The sequence below is a fragment of the Panthera leo genome, chromosome A2, assembly GCF_018350215.1.
Source record: "Panthera leo isolate Ple1 chromosome A2, P.leo_Ple1_pat1.1, whole genome shotgun sequence".
Classification (NCBI taxonomy): domain Eukaryota; kingdom Metazoa; phylum Chordata; class Mammalia; order Carnivora; family Felidae; genus Panthera; species Panthera leo.
This window is the reverse complement of record NC_056680.1, coordinates 60415683-60435151: the sequence shown is the minus strand read 5'-3', so window position 1 is coordinate 60435151 and position 19469 is coordinate 60415683. Positions and strand designations below refer to the sequence as shown.

At 63.7% G+C, this 19469-nt stretch overlaps 1 protein-coding gene across 7 annotated transcripts in view; it reads left to right on the top strand.

The window, feature by feature from the left end:
- The window catches only part of CAMK2B (calcium/calmodulin dependent protein kinase II beta), an 82786-nt gene extending 64169 nt beyond the window's left edge, over positions 1-18617 (top strand). For 2 of the 7 annotated variants that reach the window (XM_042913098.1, XM_042913142.1), the window contains 10 exons: positions 279-321; positions 1257-1331; positions 5496-5533; positions 5663-5734; positions 6931-6975; positions 8346-8394; positions 15018-15093; positions 15195-15289; positions 15520-15754; positions 15846-18617. In XM_042913098.1, coding sequence (XP_042769032.1) covers positions 279-321; positions 1257-1331; positions 5496-5533; positions 5663-5734; positions 6931-6975; positions 8346-8394; positions 15018-15093; positions 15195-15289; positions 15520-15752 — 726 coding nt within the window. In that variant the 3' untranslated portion in view covers positions 15753-15754; positions 15846-18617. Of the gene's footprint in view, positions 1-278; positions 322-1256; positions 1332-5492; positions 5534-5662; positions 5735-6930; positions 6976-8345; positions 8395-9948; positions 10030-10829; positions 10944-15017; positions 15094-15194; positions 15290-15519; positions 15755-15845 lie in introns of all 7 variants that reach the window. The other 5 variants (XM_042913150.1, XM_042913125.1, XM_042913117.1 and 2 more) reach the window with 5 other exon arrangements.
- Positions 18618-19469: the final 852 nt, after the last annotated feature.

Genomic DNA, 19469 nt, shown 5'->3' with positions numbered 1-19469 from the left:
GAGCACCCTAGCTGGTGCCTGGGGGTCAGGGGGAGGTGGCAGGGGGCTGACCTGTGGGAGGCCAGCCCCTCGTGGGTCTCCCCGGAGCACTACTACAGGCAGGAGGGCTGTGGTCAGTGGGCAGCTGCTGTCTCAGCTCTGCAAGAAGGAGGCCTGGCCATGCAGCTGGCACTTTTGTAGTCTTGTGTCTACAAGGCTGTGACCCTGATTCTGCCTGGGCACCCAGAGCCTGAGGTCGGGGCTGGGATTCCTGGTCTCAGCTATATGTCTCTCCCCAGGGTGCCATCCTCACCACTATGCTGGCCACGAGAAATTTCTCAGGTGAGAACAGTCTTCGCCCCGAAGAGAAGGCTCACCACCGACCTGTGGCCCACGGCCCACCCCTCTCACCCCGATGGCCCTTCTCCTCCACTGCTCAGCAGCCTGGCCTTCTGTCCTCTGAGGGCAGCGAGGCCTGGGCTCCATGGGCGACACCCCGGGGTCCGCCCTCCACCCCCACTCGGCCCCGTCCCTGCGTGTTGGGTCTCTGTGTCCTCGCCTGACGCCCAGTGTCTGAGCTGCCTGCCACCTGGGCCACAGCTCTGTGTGTCTGTCCGGGTGTTGGTCGGCACCTCTGTGGCCTCGTTGTTGTCCTGAACCCTCTGAGCACCCGTTCTGTGTGTGGGAGGGGAGAGGAGAGCCCGGGACCTCCCTGCTGAGCTTTGGACATGCTGGTGGCCGCCCACCTGGGGCACTGAGGGTGGGTGGGGCTGGGAGCGTGCGGCTGCTCTAGGGGGTCTGTCAGCGACCCCAAGGCCAGGGGCCCCGGCAGGCCCGCTGGGCACAGCGTCTCCCTGAGGGGCAGTTCACCCTCTGGCTGTCCTGTGGTTGTCTGTCGCCCGCGTCGTCGGGTGCGGGAGCGTCTGGGGTCCGTTCTTGTCCGTTTGTATTCAGCACCCCATCCTGTTACTTTTGCTGCAGGGAAGGGGGGGCATGCTGTCACACCAACACTAATAGGACCTGTCCTGTGCGCACACCCACCCAGTGGGTGCGAGAAGCCCCCGCGGGGGTTTTCTAAGGAGAAAGGAGGCAGACGCTTTCCAACTGTCACTTGGTCTGGGTCCTGTTCCCACTCTCCTGTGAACGGGACTCTGGAGCCATTCGCCACCCAACCGTGGACTCTAATCTTCTTCTGCTTCCTTTGTCTCTCCCCCTCCCTTCCCCTGCCCGCCCCGTCTGTGTCCGCCCCTCCCTCGTCTCTAACCCGGTGCTAACAGTGGGCAGACAGACCACCGCTCCAGCCACAATGTCCACCGCGGCCTCCGGCACCACCATGGGGCTGGTGGAACAAGGTAGATGTTCTTGACCAGGGTCCCGCCTGTCGGCACGCAGCCCCCTCGCTGCACGCAGCTGCCGGCTGGGCCTCCAGGGCCACCCCAGAGGCCCCGGGAGCCCCCGCTCCCGCTGTGCACAGGTCCCACAAGGAGGGTCTCGGACCCCACCTGCTAAAGGAGGGGACGGGCTAGGTGACCCCTAAGCCGTGCCTCCGCCCACACTCATTTCATTGAATCTTGGTCCTGGCCCCTGAGTCTGGGGGTCAGGAGACCCCTCTGGTCAGAGCCCTTTGCTCTCTGATCTCTCTCCCCACTTGTCTGTCAAGACCCCCGTTCCCAGTGACCTTGACTGCCCATAAGAAACCTCAGGGTTGCTGCTGGGTCCGAACCCTGAATGGGGGGCCCCAGGGAAAAAGGCACTGAGGCAGAGACCCTGCCCCACGCGAGCCCTGTCGCCCGCTCCGGCCAGCCCCGACCACCCAGCTGTGACCTTAGCCAGAGCCCCAAGGGGTGGCAGACCCCAGGACCTGTTGCTGGAGCAGCGTGAACTGGGGGTGGGCAGGGTTAGGGTGCACGGAGCCAGCCGAGGGCCGATCCCAGGACTCCCCAGATGGAGCTGCGGGGCCTGGCGTCCTGCCATTGCCTTGTGCTTTGCCTTGGGGTGGGGTGGAGGCCTCACCCCCCACCCCGTCCACCCCAGCTCTTGCCTCAAGATCCCCCCGCCGGGTGTGCAGCCCCGCCTGCCCAGCTGGAGGGCCCCTCTTCCCAGCCACCACCCCATGGGATGCTCAGGGGAAGGCCGCCCTGGGGAAGGAGGGTCTGTGCCCCTCCTGTGAGTGCAGCAGACCTGTCCAGCAGGCGAGGCCCTACCCAGAAGGATGTCTTTGGCTTAATGTCCAGAGCCTTTCTAGAGCGGGTGAGGGGAGGAGAGCGAGGAGCAGGGAACCTAGGCGCTCCTGGGGAAGAGCTGCTGTCCAGCCACAGTGAGCGAGACCTCTGGCTGCTCTCTGCCGAGGGCCCTTGCCTGCAGCCCGCCTGCCAGCAGTGGATGTGCACCGCATGAGGCCGTGTGCATGTGCAGTGCCCTGGGCGCCGAGGGCCGCTGTGTCCCTGGTGCGGTCAATGCATGAGGACGGAGCCCAGCATGGCTGTCCCGGGTGACTGGTGTGCAGACGGGGCAGAGGCTGGGCCCGCCCTGTGGGCTGAGGGCCCCCTGCTAGGTCAGCCCAGCTCAGCCAGCAGCACTGGGCTGGGGGGGGTCTCAGCTTCAAGGCCATTGCCCCTCCACGGGGGCGGCCCCCTGGGGGACATAGCACCTGGGCCAGAGGAGCCCTAGGGGTCTTTTTAGAGACAGATGCTGAGGCTCATGGGAGTGTCTTGGCCTTCCTCAAGAAGGGGGCAGGAGGGGGCAACCGTGGCCTGGCCTGAGGACCCCCGGTGGGTGGGCCAGAAGGTCTCTGTGTATCTATCAGGGCTCTGGGGCGCCTGTTCAGGCCTCCGTGGCACAGAGAGAACAGCCTGTGCTTTCGAGTGCCAGTGTAAACGGGGGTTGACGAGGACCTGGAACCGATCCGGGTGGAGCTGTGAACTCTTCCAGGAGCTGCTTCCAGGGAGGGCACAGCTCCAATCCATGCTGCGCCCACACTCGCAGATGCTGGTTAGAGGTGGCTCCTGGGGGCAGGGTTTGGGATCTGGGTGAGAGGATTGGTGTCTGCTGTCGGGCTTTCCGGAGCCCGGGCCCTGGTGGAGCCGTCCGAGTCCCCGGATGGGTGTTGCCGTGTTGAGTAGCACAGTCTGGGATTTGACTGAGTCAGGGACTGAGGGGAGTACCCACGTAAGACCCAGGTCTGTCCCAGGGTCTCCATCTGCCTCCGCCCAGGGCCTGGCTTCGGGGCAGGGTGGGGGGGGGGGGGGGGGGGGGGGGGGGGGCAGTGCCGACCGCATCTCCTCAGGGCGCCGAGCCAGCCCTGGGCTGCACCACTCTGATGCCGAGCCCACAGGGTGCCGCAGGGCCCGGCTTAACTTTGGGTGCGGGGTCAGCTTGCCTGCCTGCTCACCTGCCTTGATGCGCGCGCCTTCAGAGGGGCTGGGGGCCTTCCTCTCCTGGTCCCTGGAGGAGACCCGCCCCCAGCTGGTGGGCCCAGGAGGAGGGGTCCCCGCATGACTCCCACTTCAGAGGAGTTGGGCTCTGCCTGCGCACTGGACGCCGGGGTGGGGGTGGGGGGTCAAGGGAGCGGACGGCTGAGGTCAGTGTGGGTCAAGGGGCCATGCTGATCGCTAGGTCAGGAGCCAGGGCTCCGTGTGCAGGGCTGGCCCACCCCTCCCCGATCCCTGCCGCAGGAAGTGGCTCCGAGAAGGTGGCATTTTTGGTGCTGGGACGTTTTTGGGTCTCGGCTGGCAGGGCAACAGGACACAGTTCTGATCCAGCTTCCCCAGGATCGGGAGGCTGAGACGCAGAGCAGGCAGGCCTGGGGGGCAACGAAAGGGGTGGCCTGTTGTCCCTTCGCTTACTGGGACCCCAAGACACCTCTCACAGAATGAGGACCACCGGACACGGAGCTGGGCCAGGAGGCAGGCTCTGTGGTGCAATGCTGCTCCCTGGATCCTGGGGGAGGAAAGGATGGTTGTGGGGGGAGGGCTGGGAACAGACACTGCACCCAGGGTGGTTCTCCAACAGTCCCACAGCGCCCTCTGGCCCAGCACAGTCACCTGTGTCCCTGCCCAGAGCCCAGAGGGCAGCGATGGGTGACTGCAGAGAGGAAGGTGGTTAGCAGGCAGCGGCCCAAGGCCTGGGACCCCCCTTGGCTGCTGCATTGGGGACCCGACGGTGGTTCTCAAAGTGAAGCAGAGTTAGGATCCTCCACGACAGATGACAACTGAACGGATACCACACCCACCTCCCCCCACCCACCCCACCCCCAGAGGTCTGGGGTGGACCTGGGTGGTTCTGATGCTGCTGGCGTGGAGACCCCACTTTGAGAACCACTGCATTTCTCTGGGCCCAAGCGTTCACAGGGTCTGATGTCACAGCCCCGAGTGGGCGTCCCTCCGGGGACATTCCTGGCAGCGAGGGGTCCTGGGCCAGGCCCACTGGGGACCACCCTGGTCCCGCTGAGCTGGCGGCTCCGCTTCAGGGCTGGCTGGGGGAGAGGGGGGCGGGGGTCTTGACCACCCTGGACCTTACCCCTCCGGCGTCTGCCCCCGGGGAGCGTGGGTGGGGTGGGCAGGACCAGGCTGAGTCCTGGGCCGCACTCCAGACCCTGACCTGACCATACGAATCCTGTTTTTTTTCTTTTCCTCACTACTCTGTCCTCACCTTTCCCTTCCTGTGAGGTAAGTTGACTTCCTGTGTTCCGAGGTTCTACCATCAAAACTAACCACTCAGGAGAGCGCAGATGTGGGCAGGGTGGGCTCGCACAGGAGAGAGTGAGGTGAGGGCTAGTCTGCCCCAATCTCTGTGGGGTCAAGTGGGGTGACACAGGCCACCTGCCCAGCATCCGACAGGTGGTGGGAGCCTGGGACCCTCCCCCAAGGGTATCATCCTGCTGAACCCACTCAGAGCCCAGGGTCCTCAGGCGTGGACGGAGAGGCCCGTGTTGGCACCGAAGTTGCCAGAGCAAGGCCAGGACTGGTTCACGAAGAATGAGGCAGCCCCTTGGGTGCTCTTAGCCGGGGGGTGGGGGCACAGCCAGGGGCCTGAGTCCTGTTGGCTGAGAAGGGGCCAGGAGGCTGAGAGCAGGCAGGCCCCTGGGGTTGGGACGAGCCCCTCCCTGGTTGGGTGGCCAGTTACAGCCCACCACCCCTGCTCAAGAACACAGAGAAGGGCAGACAGATATCCCCACCCCACCCTGGTGCCCCGTCCTGTGTTCCTATCTGGGGTGGGGCCCTGGTGGGTGGGGGGATCTCTGTGTCCTGCAGGGTCATGGTGCATGGCCCGGGGAAGGAACCTGTCCTGGGAATGAGGGTGTTGGGCGGGCCTCTCCAGGATGGCCCACAGGCCTGCTTTGTCCCTGCTGGCCACAGAAGCCACTCTGCCTCAGGACCTCGGGTCACTCGCCTGCCCACTTGCTCTTGGGGGCCCCCAGAGCCTGGCCGGTCCCTGAGGTCACCTCACACTGAGGGCTGGGTGGTGTTGGCCCCAGGCCCTTTGCTCATGTTGCCTGTTTTGTCCTCATGCAGCAGCCAAGAGCTTACTCAACAAGAAAGCGGACGCGGTGAAGGTGAGTGCGCTAGGTCCTGGGGGGAGCCCTGACCCTGCCGCTTGGCCCTCCCCCACCGCCCTGCAGGGCCTCCCTCTAGGCCAGGCAGGTTCCCCTTGTCCCTCTAACCTCCTCTCCCTCTCTCCACAGCCCCAGACGAACAGCACCAAAAACAGTGCAGCTGTGACCAGCCCTAAGGGGACACTCCCTCCAGCCGCCCTGGTACTGAGCCCCTCAGCCCCCTGCTTCCGGCCCTCTCGCACCCCTGCCATGTGGTGGCCACCTGTCCAGAGGCCTGGGGTGAAGGTGGGGTCCAGCCCCGGCCTGTCTCTGGTGGACGCCTGGTCCTCCAGCCCCCTTTACCTCTTCGGTGTGAAATGAGGGCCAAGCCCCTTTCAGGCGGTCCTGGGGCTGTGCTCGGGAGCCTCCCTCAGGTGCCAGGGACTGGCCCAGCCTCCCGCCTGGGTGGACTCTGAATCAGCAATGAGAGGCCTTCAGGCGGCCAGTGAGGCGAGGCCCAGGGTGGAGGGCACTTCTGATCCTCCGCCTGCCGAGGCAGGCCCATCCAGAGTGCCCAGGCAGACACTGTGCAGGGGTGTGGCCTGCCGGGAAGACACCTCCCAGGTGCTGCATGGGTGCGCCGTCCAGGACGTGGGGGCTTTGGGAAAGAATGGGTGAGGCTGGTCATGGCCTCGGAGCCCACCCAGTGATCTGAGGGAGACAGGAGCCCTTGGCAGTCTCCCTGGTGGAGATCCAGCCCGGGTACCTTCCCATCAGAGGCCGTGGCCTGCAAGTCCCCCAGCGGCCAGGGAGATGCACGTCCGTGGCTGTGCTGGCCTGTGACTGCCTGGGGGTTCTGGCTCTGGCCCTTGCCTGGGGGATCCTGCCCAGGGGACACCCCAGCTGGCGGAGCAGGGGTGCTGTGTGCCCACGGTGGCCTGTTGGGGTTTGCTGGCGCACAGGTTGAGTTTTCTCAGAGCACGTGTGGTGTTTCCATGGGCCACAGGCCCACCTCTGGGAGCCAGCCCCACATGCCCACAGGAAGGCTGGGTTTGCCAGATGGCCATCTCACACGTGGGGGCAGCCTCAGTCCAGGATGGGAGGGTCCCACACAGCCAGCCCCGTCTCAGACCTTGTCCATCCCATGTGCCACTCCACCCCCATGACATCCTCAGAACCGTGCCCCCACCATGCCGGGGCAGCCAAGGGAGGGGAGGACCTGTTTTCCTGCCCGGGGCCCCCATGCTGTCTCCCACACTCCGTGGGCATACACGCTTGCTCTCTGCCCACCTCTGGGCCCACCCTGGCCTCCCCAGCCCGCTCCGCCTCCTGCCATCCTGGCTCCGCTGCCCTCCTCCCCTACCCCCTCCTGCCCTGCTCACTTCCCTCTTTCCTTCCTCTGCTTCCTTCTTCTGTAGGAGCCTCAAACCACCGTCATTCATAACCCTGTGGACGGGATCAAGGTACTGCCGCACCCCGTCCCCCCTTAGGAGCCTGTGCTCGGGCAGGAGGCAGGCCAGCGGGGGGCATGTCTGGGACGGTGACCCCTGGGGGGCACTTGTGCTGAGCGTAGGGGGGCAGGTGTACAGTGAGCCCCGCAAGTCTGGGGCTGCCCAAGGCCCAGAGCAAGGTCTACGTCTCATGTTGTCCGCCGGGCAGCCAGGGGCCAGGAGCACAGGGTGGCCTCAGACGCAGGTCCCAGGGGAGAAGGGGCAGTTGGGGGAGGGAGTAGCTCAGACGCCCCTGGCTTCCCCCATTGCTCACCTCTGTGCCCCCTGTGCTTCCTGCTGAGCCAGCCTGCCTCCTCTCTGCTCCGCTCTGACATCATTTCTGCTGCATAGGCACCTCGCCTGCCCGGGCCAGAGAAGGGGCTGGCTCTAGGGTGGCGGGAGGGACGTGGGCGGCTGAGCTGTTTCTAGGACCAGCACCCCTCGCCCCCACACGCACATACCCAGGCCTGGGTTCCCCAAAGGGCTGCCCCACACGCTGGCTGTGGGCCGGGATCAGGGGGATCAAGCCAGACTCCAGGTTCTGGGAAGGGCCTGGGTGCACTCCTGCCTTGTGACTGTGGACCGGTGTCCCTGGACCCTGTGTCTGGGGTGAGAGGCTCCTGTTCTCCCTGCAAAGGGGCTCTAGACAACCGTCTGGTCCTCCAGGCTGCAGACCCCCCACTTCTGGGCAGGGCCCAGAGAAGTGTGTTCAGTCAGGGGGCCAGAGGGGGCGCTCCAGAACTCCGTTAAGATGGTTCTTTCTGAGGAGCAAGCCAGCGTCTTGGGAACCGCGCAACAGGTGAACAGCACCTGGTTTCTTATCTGAAGGGCGGCAAGCCCCCAGGTGTGGGGCTGCCCGGCTGCCCTCTAAGGCCACCTGAGGAGTGATGCTGGACAGTCGAGGCCTAAGGGGCAGGCGGCCCCCTCCTGGGGAAGGAGGTGTGGGTGCAGCTCCATTCTGCCTGGGCCGGGCCAAGGCTCTTGAGGGCCTTCTGGAAGCTTCCCACCCTGTCTGCCAAAATACACAGGCTGTGGGTACCTTTCTTCTTCACCAGTATTGTGGAATTTTAAAGGGCCCATCTTCCTGGCTTATTAAAGAGAGTCATCTGAGCACAGGGTCTTTCCACCAGGCGTGTGCGCTGTCGGGAGAAGGCGCAGTCACGTCCCTGGGCTGTTGGGGACGTGAGTGGCTGAGCCCAGGGGATGGGTGACCCCTGGGGGCCGGCACGAAGCTCCTGCCCTGCCCCTGGGGATTCTGGGTTGGGGCCCCGCAGCCTTGGGAGGGCACCTCCAGGGCCCGTGGAGGCCACGTCCTGACCTGCTGCGTCCCTGTGTGTCCCCAGGAGTCGTCGGACAGCACCCACACCACCATAGAGGACGAAGACACAAAAGGTACGAGTGTCGCACGCATTCTGCTGTGCTGGTGGGTGGGCCGTGGGGGGCGGGGCGCCGGCAAGGGGGTGGAGCGTCTGCGAGGCGCTGGCTGGTGGGTGGGCCATGGGGGCGGGGCGCCCGCGAGGTGGCTGGTGGGTGGGCCGTGGGGGCGGGGCGTCCGCGAGGTGGCTGGTGGGTGAGCCGTGGGGGTGGGGCGTCTGCGAGCGGGTGTGTCGGCGGGAGCCTGACCGGGGCGTGCTGGCAGATGGGCCGGCCCCGGGGCAGTCTCCGGCCCTGGCGCCCTGACCAGTAAGGGGCCTCCCACCCTGCGGAGGACCGGTTCCTGTGGGGAACACCTTGAGAGCTGAATTTGCTCAACTTCTGTTAAATTCCCTTATATTTGTGATCTTGCTAAGCTGGTAGTTGATAAGTAGATAACCAACAAAGGGGCTTATTTTGGGTTCTGGATGTTTCCACCACTTGTGTGGGTGGGTTGGGCTTCCACTCTGTGCAAGGCCAGTGACCATGCCTGGGCCTCAGAGGGCGGCAGAGCGCCCTCCCTGTGTGCCCAGGCACCCCTCTTCTGCTCTCCACCTTGTCAGCATCCCCAGGGAGGGGATGTGGCGTCCCAGCCACACCAGACCACCTAATTCTCTCAGCCACATGCTCACACACCCCTCAGGGCTGCCCCAGGGCCTGATGGCCGGCCATTCTATCAGTTTGGGGGATGCAGTGACACCCGAAAACAGAGGTGAGCATAGGCCCTTGGATGAAGGGAGAGTGGCTGTTTGTGTGTTTTCTCCAGACAGACAGACACAGGCCTAAACCGTCAGCACGGAGGCCTTCCCAACACTCTGGCCTGCCATTCTGTCTGGCCATGTGGGGGCCTGGATGGCCCAAGCCTGCAGGAGGGTCCGGCAGAGCCTGGCCTGGCCAGCCTCCTCCCAGCCCAGACCCCCACAGCCCCAGGAAACAGGGCAGACTCCCGCACACTGAAGGTCATTGGTCTGGACACCTCCCAGCACTCCTGGAGCCCCGCCTCCTGCCTCCCCACTGCCTCTGGACCCCACCACCTGGTGTTGGGGCTGCTGTGAGCTGTGTCTGGGCCTTTTCAGCCTGACCCCACCGGGGTCCTCGTCCCATTCCCTATCCTCTCTTTCCTGCGTGTCCCCACCTGTCTCCAGTTTCATCTCACTGGTCTGCCCCAGCCCCCAGGGTTCCTGACAGGTCTGCCCCAGTCCCCAGGATTCCTGGCAGTGAGGAGCAGCTCCACGAGGAGGGGCTCGGGGAGCTCAGAAACCACACACCCCCAACTCATCTCCACCTCCTGTTAGCTCCCTGCTCTCTCTGCATCAGGAGGCCCCTGCTGCAGGCCCTGTCTCTCTGGAGCAGTGCTCCTCCTGGGTCCCCTCTGGCTGCCTCTGCCCCTTCAGCCGGCCCTCCATGTGGGCTAAGGCCCCACTCTGGTCTCTGCCCAGCAGCTTCTTGCTGCTGAGACCGGTCTCAGGGCGGGAGAGAGCAGGGCCTTGCTTTCTCTGCCCCACCTCACGCTTTGCCTCCTGTCCACGCCAGCCCTCAGGGTCCCTGATATCCTGAGCTCCACGAGGAGGGGCTCGGGGGCCCTGGAAGCTGAAGGCCCCCTGCCCACTCTGTGTAAGTAGTGTTCCCAGGCCTGCTGTCCCTGCTGCTCAGCGGCCCCTGTGCCCACCATGCACGGCCTCGGCTGCCCCTGCCAGGTTGCCGGAGGCTAACTGTCCGGGCCTGTCTGGGCGTCTGGCACTAACTCCTCCAGCAGCTCCCAGCCTTCCTCCCTCCTGCACTGCGGTCCAGCCCCAGAGGGTCCCCTGAGCTCTGGGGAGGCCCTCTGGGGTCACACTGTGCTTCCTGCCTTCCTTGGATCGCCTGCCTGACCTTCCCAGTCACTGTGACCTCATGGCGCCCCCTGCCCTGAGCACCCAGCGGGTCCCAGGGAGTCTAGGGACAAGGAGCTATTGCAGAAGCTCCTCCGGCTCACAGGCTTGTGGAATGAGAAGGAAAAGGCCTGGGCTTCCTGCCCCCCTGGGTTCTCCACTGGGTTCTCCACATGCTGGGCTGCTTCCTCTGTCCTCCCTAGAGGGCACCCTTCTCTGCCCACAGCAACCGCCCTGCCATGGGCAGACAGGTGCATTTACCAGGCATTACTGGAGCCTCCCCCTGTCCACTTTCACCCTCCCTGTCCTCCCATGTCCGTCCTTGTCCTCCCACATCCCCCTACACCCCCCAGTACCCCTCACATCCCTCGACATCCCCCTGTGTTCCTCCACATTCCCCCTTCTGTCCCCCTATGTTCCCAATGCTCCCTCTACGTCCCACTCTGTCTCCTATTCTCTCTGGCTTGGCTCATTAGCCCACAGTTTTCTGTCCTGCATGCTCCCCACCTGCTCCCTGTTCACGTCTGGTCTGTTCCACCCCAGCCCCCAGGCTCTCTGACATCCTGAACACAGTGAAGAGGGGCTCAGGGGCTCTGGAAGTCCAGGGCCCCCCACCCTGCCCATCTTCGGCTCTCCCAGGCCCCCCGCCCACCCCGTGTAAGTAGCACCTTGAGTGGCCCCCTGGCTGCAACTGGGGGCTCACAGGAATGTCGAGACCCCCGGCTGTGGTGTGCTGCCCCCTCACTCTGGGGAGCAGCCAGCTTGTGGGGGCAGAAAGTGGGGCACAGGGAGTTCCCCATGAAGGTGGCATTTGGCCTCAGAAACCAAGTTTGTGGTTGCAGATGTGCGGTCGTGAAGGAAAGAATCAGAAACAGTCGGGGTGGACTAGAGGCTCGTGCCTGTGATCTGTGGCCCGTGTGACGCAGTGTCGGTTGCTGGGGGGCGGTTTGCACTGGGCTGCCCCCCCCCCCCAGGCAGGAAGGGAGGGGCCGGCTGTTCCAGCCCGTCCGCCGACTGCCGTGAGGATCGCTTACAGGGGTGGATGACAGCCCAGGGCCACAGCCCCCCCCCAACCTGCCCAGGGACTGACATGCAGGGAGGTGCTGTCGGATGAGAGGCTGCGGGCCAGGGGCCGGGCATGGCTGGGGAGTGTCTGGGTGAGTGCTGGCAGACCCTGTGCCCCCACCCCACCCATCCCACCCCCCCACCTCCCCCACCCCCAGCCCAGGCCTGAGGGCCAGGGCAGGGAGGAGGGGGAGCCAAGCAAAGCAGTGTCGGGGGGCACAGGGGCAGCCTTCGGGCAGCAGTGGCTCTCCTAGGGAGCTCTCTGTACTTGCCAGAGGGGCGAGGGCAGGTGCAGGTCTCTGCGGGCCTGCTTGGCCAGGGGTCTCGTGGGGGAGGGGGCAGGGCTGTTGTAGGTGCGCAGCAGAGCCTGGGGAGGGGTCAGAACTCCCCATTTGTGCACTCCCTGGGCCTGCCCGGCCTTGGATCACAGAAGCTGAGGCTTGGGTTTGTGGAGAGGTGCACACAGGGTGGGGGTGGGGGTGCCTGCCACAGTACCCCAGCCCACCTGCCTTCGGAGTCTGCATGGCAGACCGGGTTGGGGGCTCTGAGGACAGGACGTGCTGTGGGTCTGAGCACGGCAGGCTGATCTTGGGGGTCTGTCTTGAACCAAACTACAGAGGTGGGGACTACAGGAAGGGGCCTGGAGCAGAGCCAAAGGAAGGGGTGCCAGGGGCCTGCAGCCACTGGTGTGGCAGGACTGGTGGGGGAGGGGTGAGCGCTAAGGGGATTGAGGGCAGGTGCCCCCAGGCTCCTAGCTCCTAGATGTGCCCTTCCCCCTGTCCTCAGCACCCTGGCTCCTTTGAGTATTGGGTGGGCTGCAGGTGAAGGACGGGAGTCACATGGGCCCAAAGAAGGGACTGTTTGGGCTGAGATCTGGCTCTCAAGGTTCTGATGGGGTGCCCCCATCTCCAACTCTGGGACCACTGTCCGCCTCTCCCAGCACAAGGACCTAGGCTGCAGGGGCCGTCCCGCTGTGGGTCTTGGGTCCCCTCCTTCCCTGGAATGTGTGTGCCAGCTGTGTTCCTATGTAAATGGGGTTGGTACCCACTGGCCCAGGCCCTGTTCTCCATAATCAGGGATTACACCCAATCCAGGCTGATCCTGTGCAGCTGCCTGCCTGGTGTGGCTGGCGCTCCCGGTACCTCTGCAGATGCCAGGGTACGTGGATTAGGGCCAGTCTGGAGTCACTGGGGCCCCCCCAGACCCTCTGCCAGCAGCCTGGCCTCCCTGGCCTGCAAGCTTGCCCGAGGAGAGCCAGAGGGAGTGTGGGGGCTCCTGTTCACCTCTGGCACCCCTCCCAAGCCAGACCCTTGCCCACACACCACAGCCCCATCTGCAGAGTCGCCTGCTGACGGGCAGACTGTGCTCTGCTCAGAGGCTTTTCCTCCGGGGAGTCCCTCATGCAGCACGCCCCATGGGCCAGGGTTGGGTCTGGGCAGCAGCCCCTCGGCAGTCTCGCCTTCCCTGTCTGCAGAATGGGTTGGCAGCTGTTTCCCATACACCAGGCTCCACAATTTGTGCCGTGCCCTGACTCTCTCCTGTTTACTTAATACTTTCCCTGTTGCGGATTCTCATTTTTTTATTATGGTTTGTTTAAAAACACCCAATACTCTTTCGTTAAGTGGGAGATCAGGTTGACTTGTCGTAGCATGGAGTGACCGTAAATCAGAGTACCCTGGGAATGAGACAGAGGAACTGTTGCTCAGCCCCAGCGGCAGGGTTGTTGGCTGCGGGCTCTGTGGGGTGCTCTCTGTGGGGGAGGGAGGCTAGCGGGTGTCGGGTGTCCGGACACGCAGGCGCCGCCATCCTCACACAGGCAGAGGGTGCCCAGCTCTGGGGCCTCAGTGGGAAGCCATCTCCATTAAGGTGACGGGAACCTGGGAGGGTGGATAGCATCCTTGCAGCAGAAACGCCCAAGTAGAGGGAAGCCAGGTGATGCAGAGGGACCCCAAATGTCCGATGTTGCCCTGCCCAGGGATCCCAAGACTGAGAACAGAGAGTGGCGTGTGTAGGGACAGAGCTTTGCTGGTGGACACAGGTGGACATGAGGCCTTAGGGTAATGAGCCTGCAGCCCACCTTCCTGGACCCCAGGCACAGAGTTTGGTGGAAATGGCCCCTTAGCAGAAGTCAGCTGGGCCTGGAGAGAGGGTTTGTCAAGGTAGGAAAAACTTGCAAGGCAACGCACGTATGAACCTATACATGCGAACACGCACGTATGTGACGTATGTGAACACGTGCCCTCCCTCTCACGACACACAAGCCCACACGTGCACCCAACACCTCAGGTATCATGGAGGTCCTCGTGTCTTCACAGTCCAGAACCTGTGCAGCACTCAAGGCCCGCCTAGGCTCGTCCACCCTCCAGGTGGGCATCTGTGGGTGCTGGTGGCAGGGAGAATGGGCAGTCTCACTCCAGGGCTGTGGGCACATGCTTCAGGATACCACGTTCGCCCTTCTAGACCCTGCAGTCTGTGCGCTGGGACCTCGGCCCACAGGTCAGCTCACCCGTGTGCTGTTCCCAGGGGTACTACTCACTGAAGAGTAGAGACCTGCAGACAGACGTCCCCTCCAGGGGCAGAGAGCTGGGAGGGAGCCTGTGGGGAGGGGGCCCGGCCTTCAGTGCATTTGCTGCGTCCGAGGTTTACCATCAGCACTCTGTTGCTTTAAGAGAGCACCGTGATGTTTGTGCACACGTGCTCATGGCGTGTGTATTCTGGTGTGTATCTGCATGGAGGGTGTTAAGCACCTGCGTCAGGACAGGCGGTCTCTGGGGAAGGGGGTGAAGAACAAAATTTAGGGGAACACAGCCACTCACAAATATACCTGTAAGGTTTTATTTCCCAGCTGTCTTGAAAGTTGTGCTGGTTTGAATCAGCAGGGTGTGCGGCTCTATTATTGTCCACTTCTTCCATATGTTTATAATAGTTTGCATGAAAATAAGTTGTAGTTAAAGAGATGGAGGGGACCCTGGGGGCCAGGCCTAACTAGGCCCAGAGGCCAAGCAGGCAGAGCTCTGGCATGGGGGGCGCCGGCTGGACGGGAAATGTGGGGGGGACGGTGGGGAGGGGCCCTCACCTTGGCCAGAACGGAACAGGTGGAGGCCAGCGGGCAGTCAGGAAGAGACCCACAGACTCGACTTCCCTACTGGACCCGTATGGCCCTATGCCCTGGCTTTTGCTCATAATCCTCACCCTGCAGCCCCCAGGCCTTCCTGGCCTCGTCCTTTAGTGGACATTCCTAAAGATGTGATGGGTTCGAGCAGGGCTGGTGAGCCACATCCAGGTGGCAGGAGCCGGGACGCAGGACCCAGTGCCGCAGCTGCAGAGGGCCCAGCGGATGCGGCCCAGGAATGGGGGGGTACCACAGGGTGGGTTATGGCAGGCTTGGCTTCCCCTTGGTCTCCAGACACGTGGTCCCTTGGAGGGAATACGTCTGTCGCGTGGAGATGCTGTATGTGACACAGCATAGCTGGACTTGGAAACGGTGGGGGATGGAGCGGGGGGGAGGGGAGGGCACTGGGGGCCTCGGAGGGCGCGGCCCGATCTGGACGGATTTGGGTCCCTTCGGGGAGGAGAGGCAGGTGGGCGCTGGAGACGCCCTTCTCTAGGCCCGCAGCGGGGCTGCTTGGGGCGGCCCTCGGTCACTGGGCGACTGTGTCCCCGCAGCGCGGAAGCAGGAGGTCATCAAGATCACGGAGCAGCTCATCGAGGCGGTCAACAGCGGGGACTTCGAAGCCTACGCGTGAGCCGGGCGTCTGGGCTGGGGGGGGGTGGGTTTCCCCGCGGCGAGAGGGAGGGGCGGGGCGTGGCCGGGGCCCCTCCTCACCTGGGTCTGCCCCCCAGGAAAATCTGTGACCCAGGCCTGACCTCGTTCGAGCCTGAAGCCCTGGGCAATCTGGTGGAAGGGATGGATTTCCACAGATTCTACTTCGAGAACCGTGAGCGAGGGGGTCGAGCGGTGGGCGGGAAGAGTGGTGGGGACAGGCGGTGAGCGGGACAGATACAGGAGACGGGCGGAGACGGGCGGTGGGCGGGGCGCAGGCGGAAACAAGGCCTTGGGCGGGGCGTTGTGGTAGGGATGCGGGTGGGGCAGATACGGGAGGTGGGCGGGGCGCACAGGGCGCGGAGCCCAGCGGCCCCCCCCCCCCGTCTCCGCCCCCTGCCATAGTGCTCGCCAAGAACAGCAAGCCCATCCACACGACCATACTGAACCCGCACGTGCACGTCATCGGGGAGGACGCTGCATGTATCGCCTACATCCGCCTCACGCAGTACATCGACGGGCAGGGCCGGCCCCGCACCAGCCAGTCCGAGGAGACACGCGTGTGGCATCGCCGTGACGGCAAGTGGCAGAACGTGCACTTCCACTGCTCGGGCGCGCCCGTGGCCCCGCTGCAGTGAAGGTGGGTGTCCCTGGCGTTGGCCTTGCGGGCGAGGGGGGGGAGGCATGCCCCCCGGGGGCAGGGCTGACCACCCACTCTCGCCCCCTTTCAGAGCCGCGGCCGGCGTCGCGGGACAGACTCGGTGTTTGGAGCCCGGCCGCCAAGGTGGCCTGCCTGTCGCATGTTTGTGTCTGCCTCGTTCCTCCCCTGGTGCCTGTGTCTGCAGAAAACCAAGACCGGATGTGATTTGTTTTTAACAAGACGACAACAACCACAGAAACAATTGATGTTGGATGAAACGGAAAAAAAAAAAAAAAAAGGAAAAAGCTGTAAAAATCACTGGCATTTGTGGGGCTTCGGACCGACGGGCACCCCCCCCACCCACGCTCCATGTGTCTGTCCGCTCCTGGCCCCTGGGGACCATGGGGTAGTGAACGTGTCCACAGGGGCCGGGCCGAGGAACGGTGTGTGTTAGGTGACGCCCCTCCCCAGGTGTCTGCATTCCCTGCCGTGCATGGCTGCTGTCAGGAGTGTTGGCCACCTGGGGCCCAGGGAACCTGAGCACGGCTGTCCCCCTCCTTTCCTCTCATGCCCCCAGCATGGATGAGCAGTGCAGAGGCCGGGCCGGCCCCCGGGCGCCCGACAAGCCATCCAAGAAGCCCCCTCAGGCCCAAGGCTCCAGTTCTGGTCCCTCCAGGGCCGAGGAGGTTTGGTGAGGGGGAGGCACCCCTTAATGTCAGATCTCATGCCTGGCAGACTTGTGGAGAGGACACTGTTGGCTGCAGCCCTGTCGGGAGGGGAGCCCCTGGGTTGGCCTCCCTCCCATTCAGGGTCACCTCTTCCTCTGCCGACCTTTCCCCTGCTGGCACGTCCACCAGGGGCTCTGGACTTGGTCAAGAGGCAGGAAGGGGAGAGGGGTCAGAAGGCAGGTGCATGGCTCTCTGGGCTCCCAGGCCGAGACTGGTCCAGGCAGATGTTTCCAGGCAGTGCTTTTGGAGTCTGGGTCTGGAGCCGAGGGAGGGAGAGAGGGAGGGAGGGCCGCCCTGGGCCCAAGGGGCAGGGCACGGTGAACCCCTGGCCAGGCCTCTTGAGGGAGGATGCTGTGTGATGGGGACCCCGGGATGAGGAGAGCACGGGCTGGGCCCATCTTGAGGTGCCCCTCGTGCTGGTGGGCACTGAGGTGCAGCTTGGGCTCGGGCTGCGTGGTAAGGTGGCAGTACCGGGGTCCCGGGGCAGCCGGCCAGGTCAGGGTGGTCAGGGGCTGTGATGGAAGAGACGCAGGACCTGGCGCCCCAACACCTACCCCCTTAATTCACATTTTCAACAAGGGTTTTCTTTATCTTCCCCCACAAATCAAGCCAAGGGAGGGGCACAGAGTGGGGAGCGACACTCAGAACGGACACTCACCTGCCCGTCCACGGCTGTGCTCAGGACAGCTGTCCCCACCCATGGACACAGGGTAAACATCCGCCGGGCTCCCTGGGCCTCAGGCAGCGGCAGTGCTCGCCGTGGACAGCGTGGGGCCCGGCCATCCTCCCCTCTGGGGGCCTCCTCCCTTCTCCCTTCACCTGTCATCTCCACGGAGCTGCCTGTCTGGAATAATTTGGGGATTTTTTCTGGGGGATAGTTCTTTTGCATGACCCCTTTCGAGCAAGCCACACCTGCTCCTCTAGCTAGGCGTCCGAGGTGTGGTGGCGTCGGCCGGCCCGCTCTGTGGAGGGCCGGCTGCCCGCAGTGCCGGCCGGCCCTTCCTCTTCTCTCTTTTGCTGAGTTTCATTGTCTTTTCTTTCTGAGCCTTGTAAGTGTAAAAAAACCATTATTTTGTTCTGTCTCGGGAAACTGCAAATAAAAGAAAATCAGGACCAATGGCTTCACTTGCAGCTGGGGGCTTTATCCCAGGGCCCTCCTTCCCTTTCCCTGTGCCCTACCCCGACTCCCGCTCTTCTTGGCAGGCTCTACCCCATCATCTGTGACCCCGGCCTGTCACTCAGGAGGGACACGTCACCAGCTGCCCACCATTCCCCTGTGGTATGAGGATGCAAAGCCACGTGGGGCCTCCCCCAGGAATGCCCGCCTTCGGCTCGTGCCGCCTGAGTAAGCATTGAGCACAAGGCAGCAGGACCACATGGCCCCAGGGCTGTCTGAATGCGTGACCACATGGCCACATGGCCTGAGGACACCTGAGCAGCGTGTGGCCACACGCGCTTGGGCTCAGGCAGGCTGGGGCTGCTGTGGTCTGTGCTCCACTGGTTCTGCTGCAGGCCTCCTGGCCCTCTGCCCTCCCAGACAGACCCGCGCAGCCTGCTGGAGCCCACGTGCACCCTCACACGAACGTGGGCAGTCCCCCCTCCACACCATGTCCCCAGGCCCTGCCAATGCCTGTCTGTATTGTATGCCTCATGCTTTTCTGGGACAGAAATGTGGGCCTCACAATAATTCTGGACACCAAACATTCCCCACTCGTGTGTCTTCTGGTAAGGACGCCCCAGGGGGTCCTCTCTGGCTACCCCAGACCTGCCCACTAGGACAGGAGGCCCTTGACTTCAGCTCCTGGTGCCCGGCAGGCGTTCTCAGGAGGAAGGTTTATGCCAGAGAACACACAGAGGCTCCAAGAGTGGGGCTCAGAGAATCTAGGACACGGCCCCGGAGCGAGCGGCAGTCAGTCCCCGACTCTGTATCTAGGGCTCCACTCACCTATCAGCTGTAATCCGAGGAAGCTTTCCAGGCCAGGCCTCCCTGGGGGCACTCACACGGCCCTGCCCAGCCCTGAGGACCCTGAGCCCTGGGGTGCGGAGCAGGACCGGCAGGCTGGGCACCCCGTATGGAGTGGGCAGGGAACTACAAAGCGAGGTCAGTGAGACAGTCTTGGGTTCATCACTTTTAAATGGTACCTGCTTTGGTCAAGGCTCCTTGGGCCTCAGGGAGACCCTGTGACCCAGCAGGTCCCGCAAGCAGAAGCTGATGCCCTCAGTCCAGCCCCAAAACCCAAGGCCACTTCTCATTTCCACAATCACAAGTGAGATTGAAGGCAAGGCTCATGGCCACCAATGAAACAAGGCTGCACAATCCTCAGACCCTCTAACCACCAGCCACTGAGGTCATTCCCTAACCTGGGACCAGACTTGAGGCTCCTGGGCCCACAAGCGCCCAGGGAGGCACCAGACACCCCCCACGCCTGCAGAGCCTGCCTCCAGCTCCTGAGGACTTTCCACGTGTGTGGCCCTGGCTGTGGTTGCAGGGCAACTCCCCAGGCCAGTCCCCCTAATCCAGGAGTCCCGGCAGGGCTAGCCTCTGCTCCAGGGCCCCCTCCCCTGTCTCCTGCTAGACAGGTCTAGGTGAAGGGAGTTACAGCTTAGGCCTGGGGCTTAAGGACAGGAACTGCCCCAGGACCCTGCACCCGGCTTCCCGAGGAAAGGGGCCCCTGAGGCTTGAACAAAGCAGAGGACTATTGTGGAATTTCAGAAGACAAGTTTATCCAGATAAGAACCTTTCAAACAGAACAGTTAGGCAGCAGTTACTATAAAATACACTCTTTGCCAAGTGCTCTTCGCCTGCACAGGTGTGAGCCGGCCCCACCCACCCCCACCCCATCCTCCTCAGCCACCTCCAAAGCTGGAGGTGTCAGATACCACGCTGTCCTTAAGGGGAAGTCAGAGCACCCTGGGCACCATTGAGCAGGTGGGTTGGCACCTCGCTCAGGGTTGCACAGGGCAGGCTATGTTAGAGGCCGACGCAG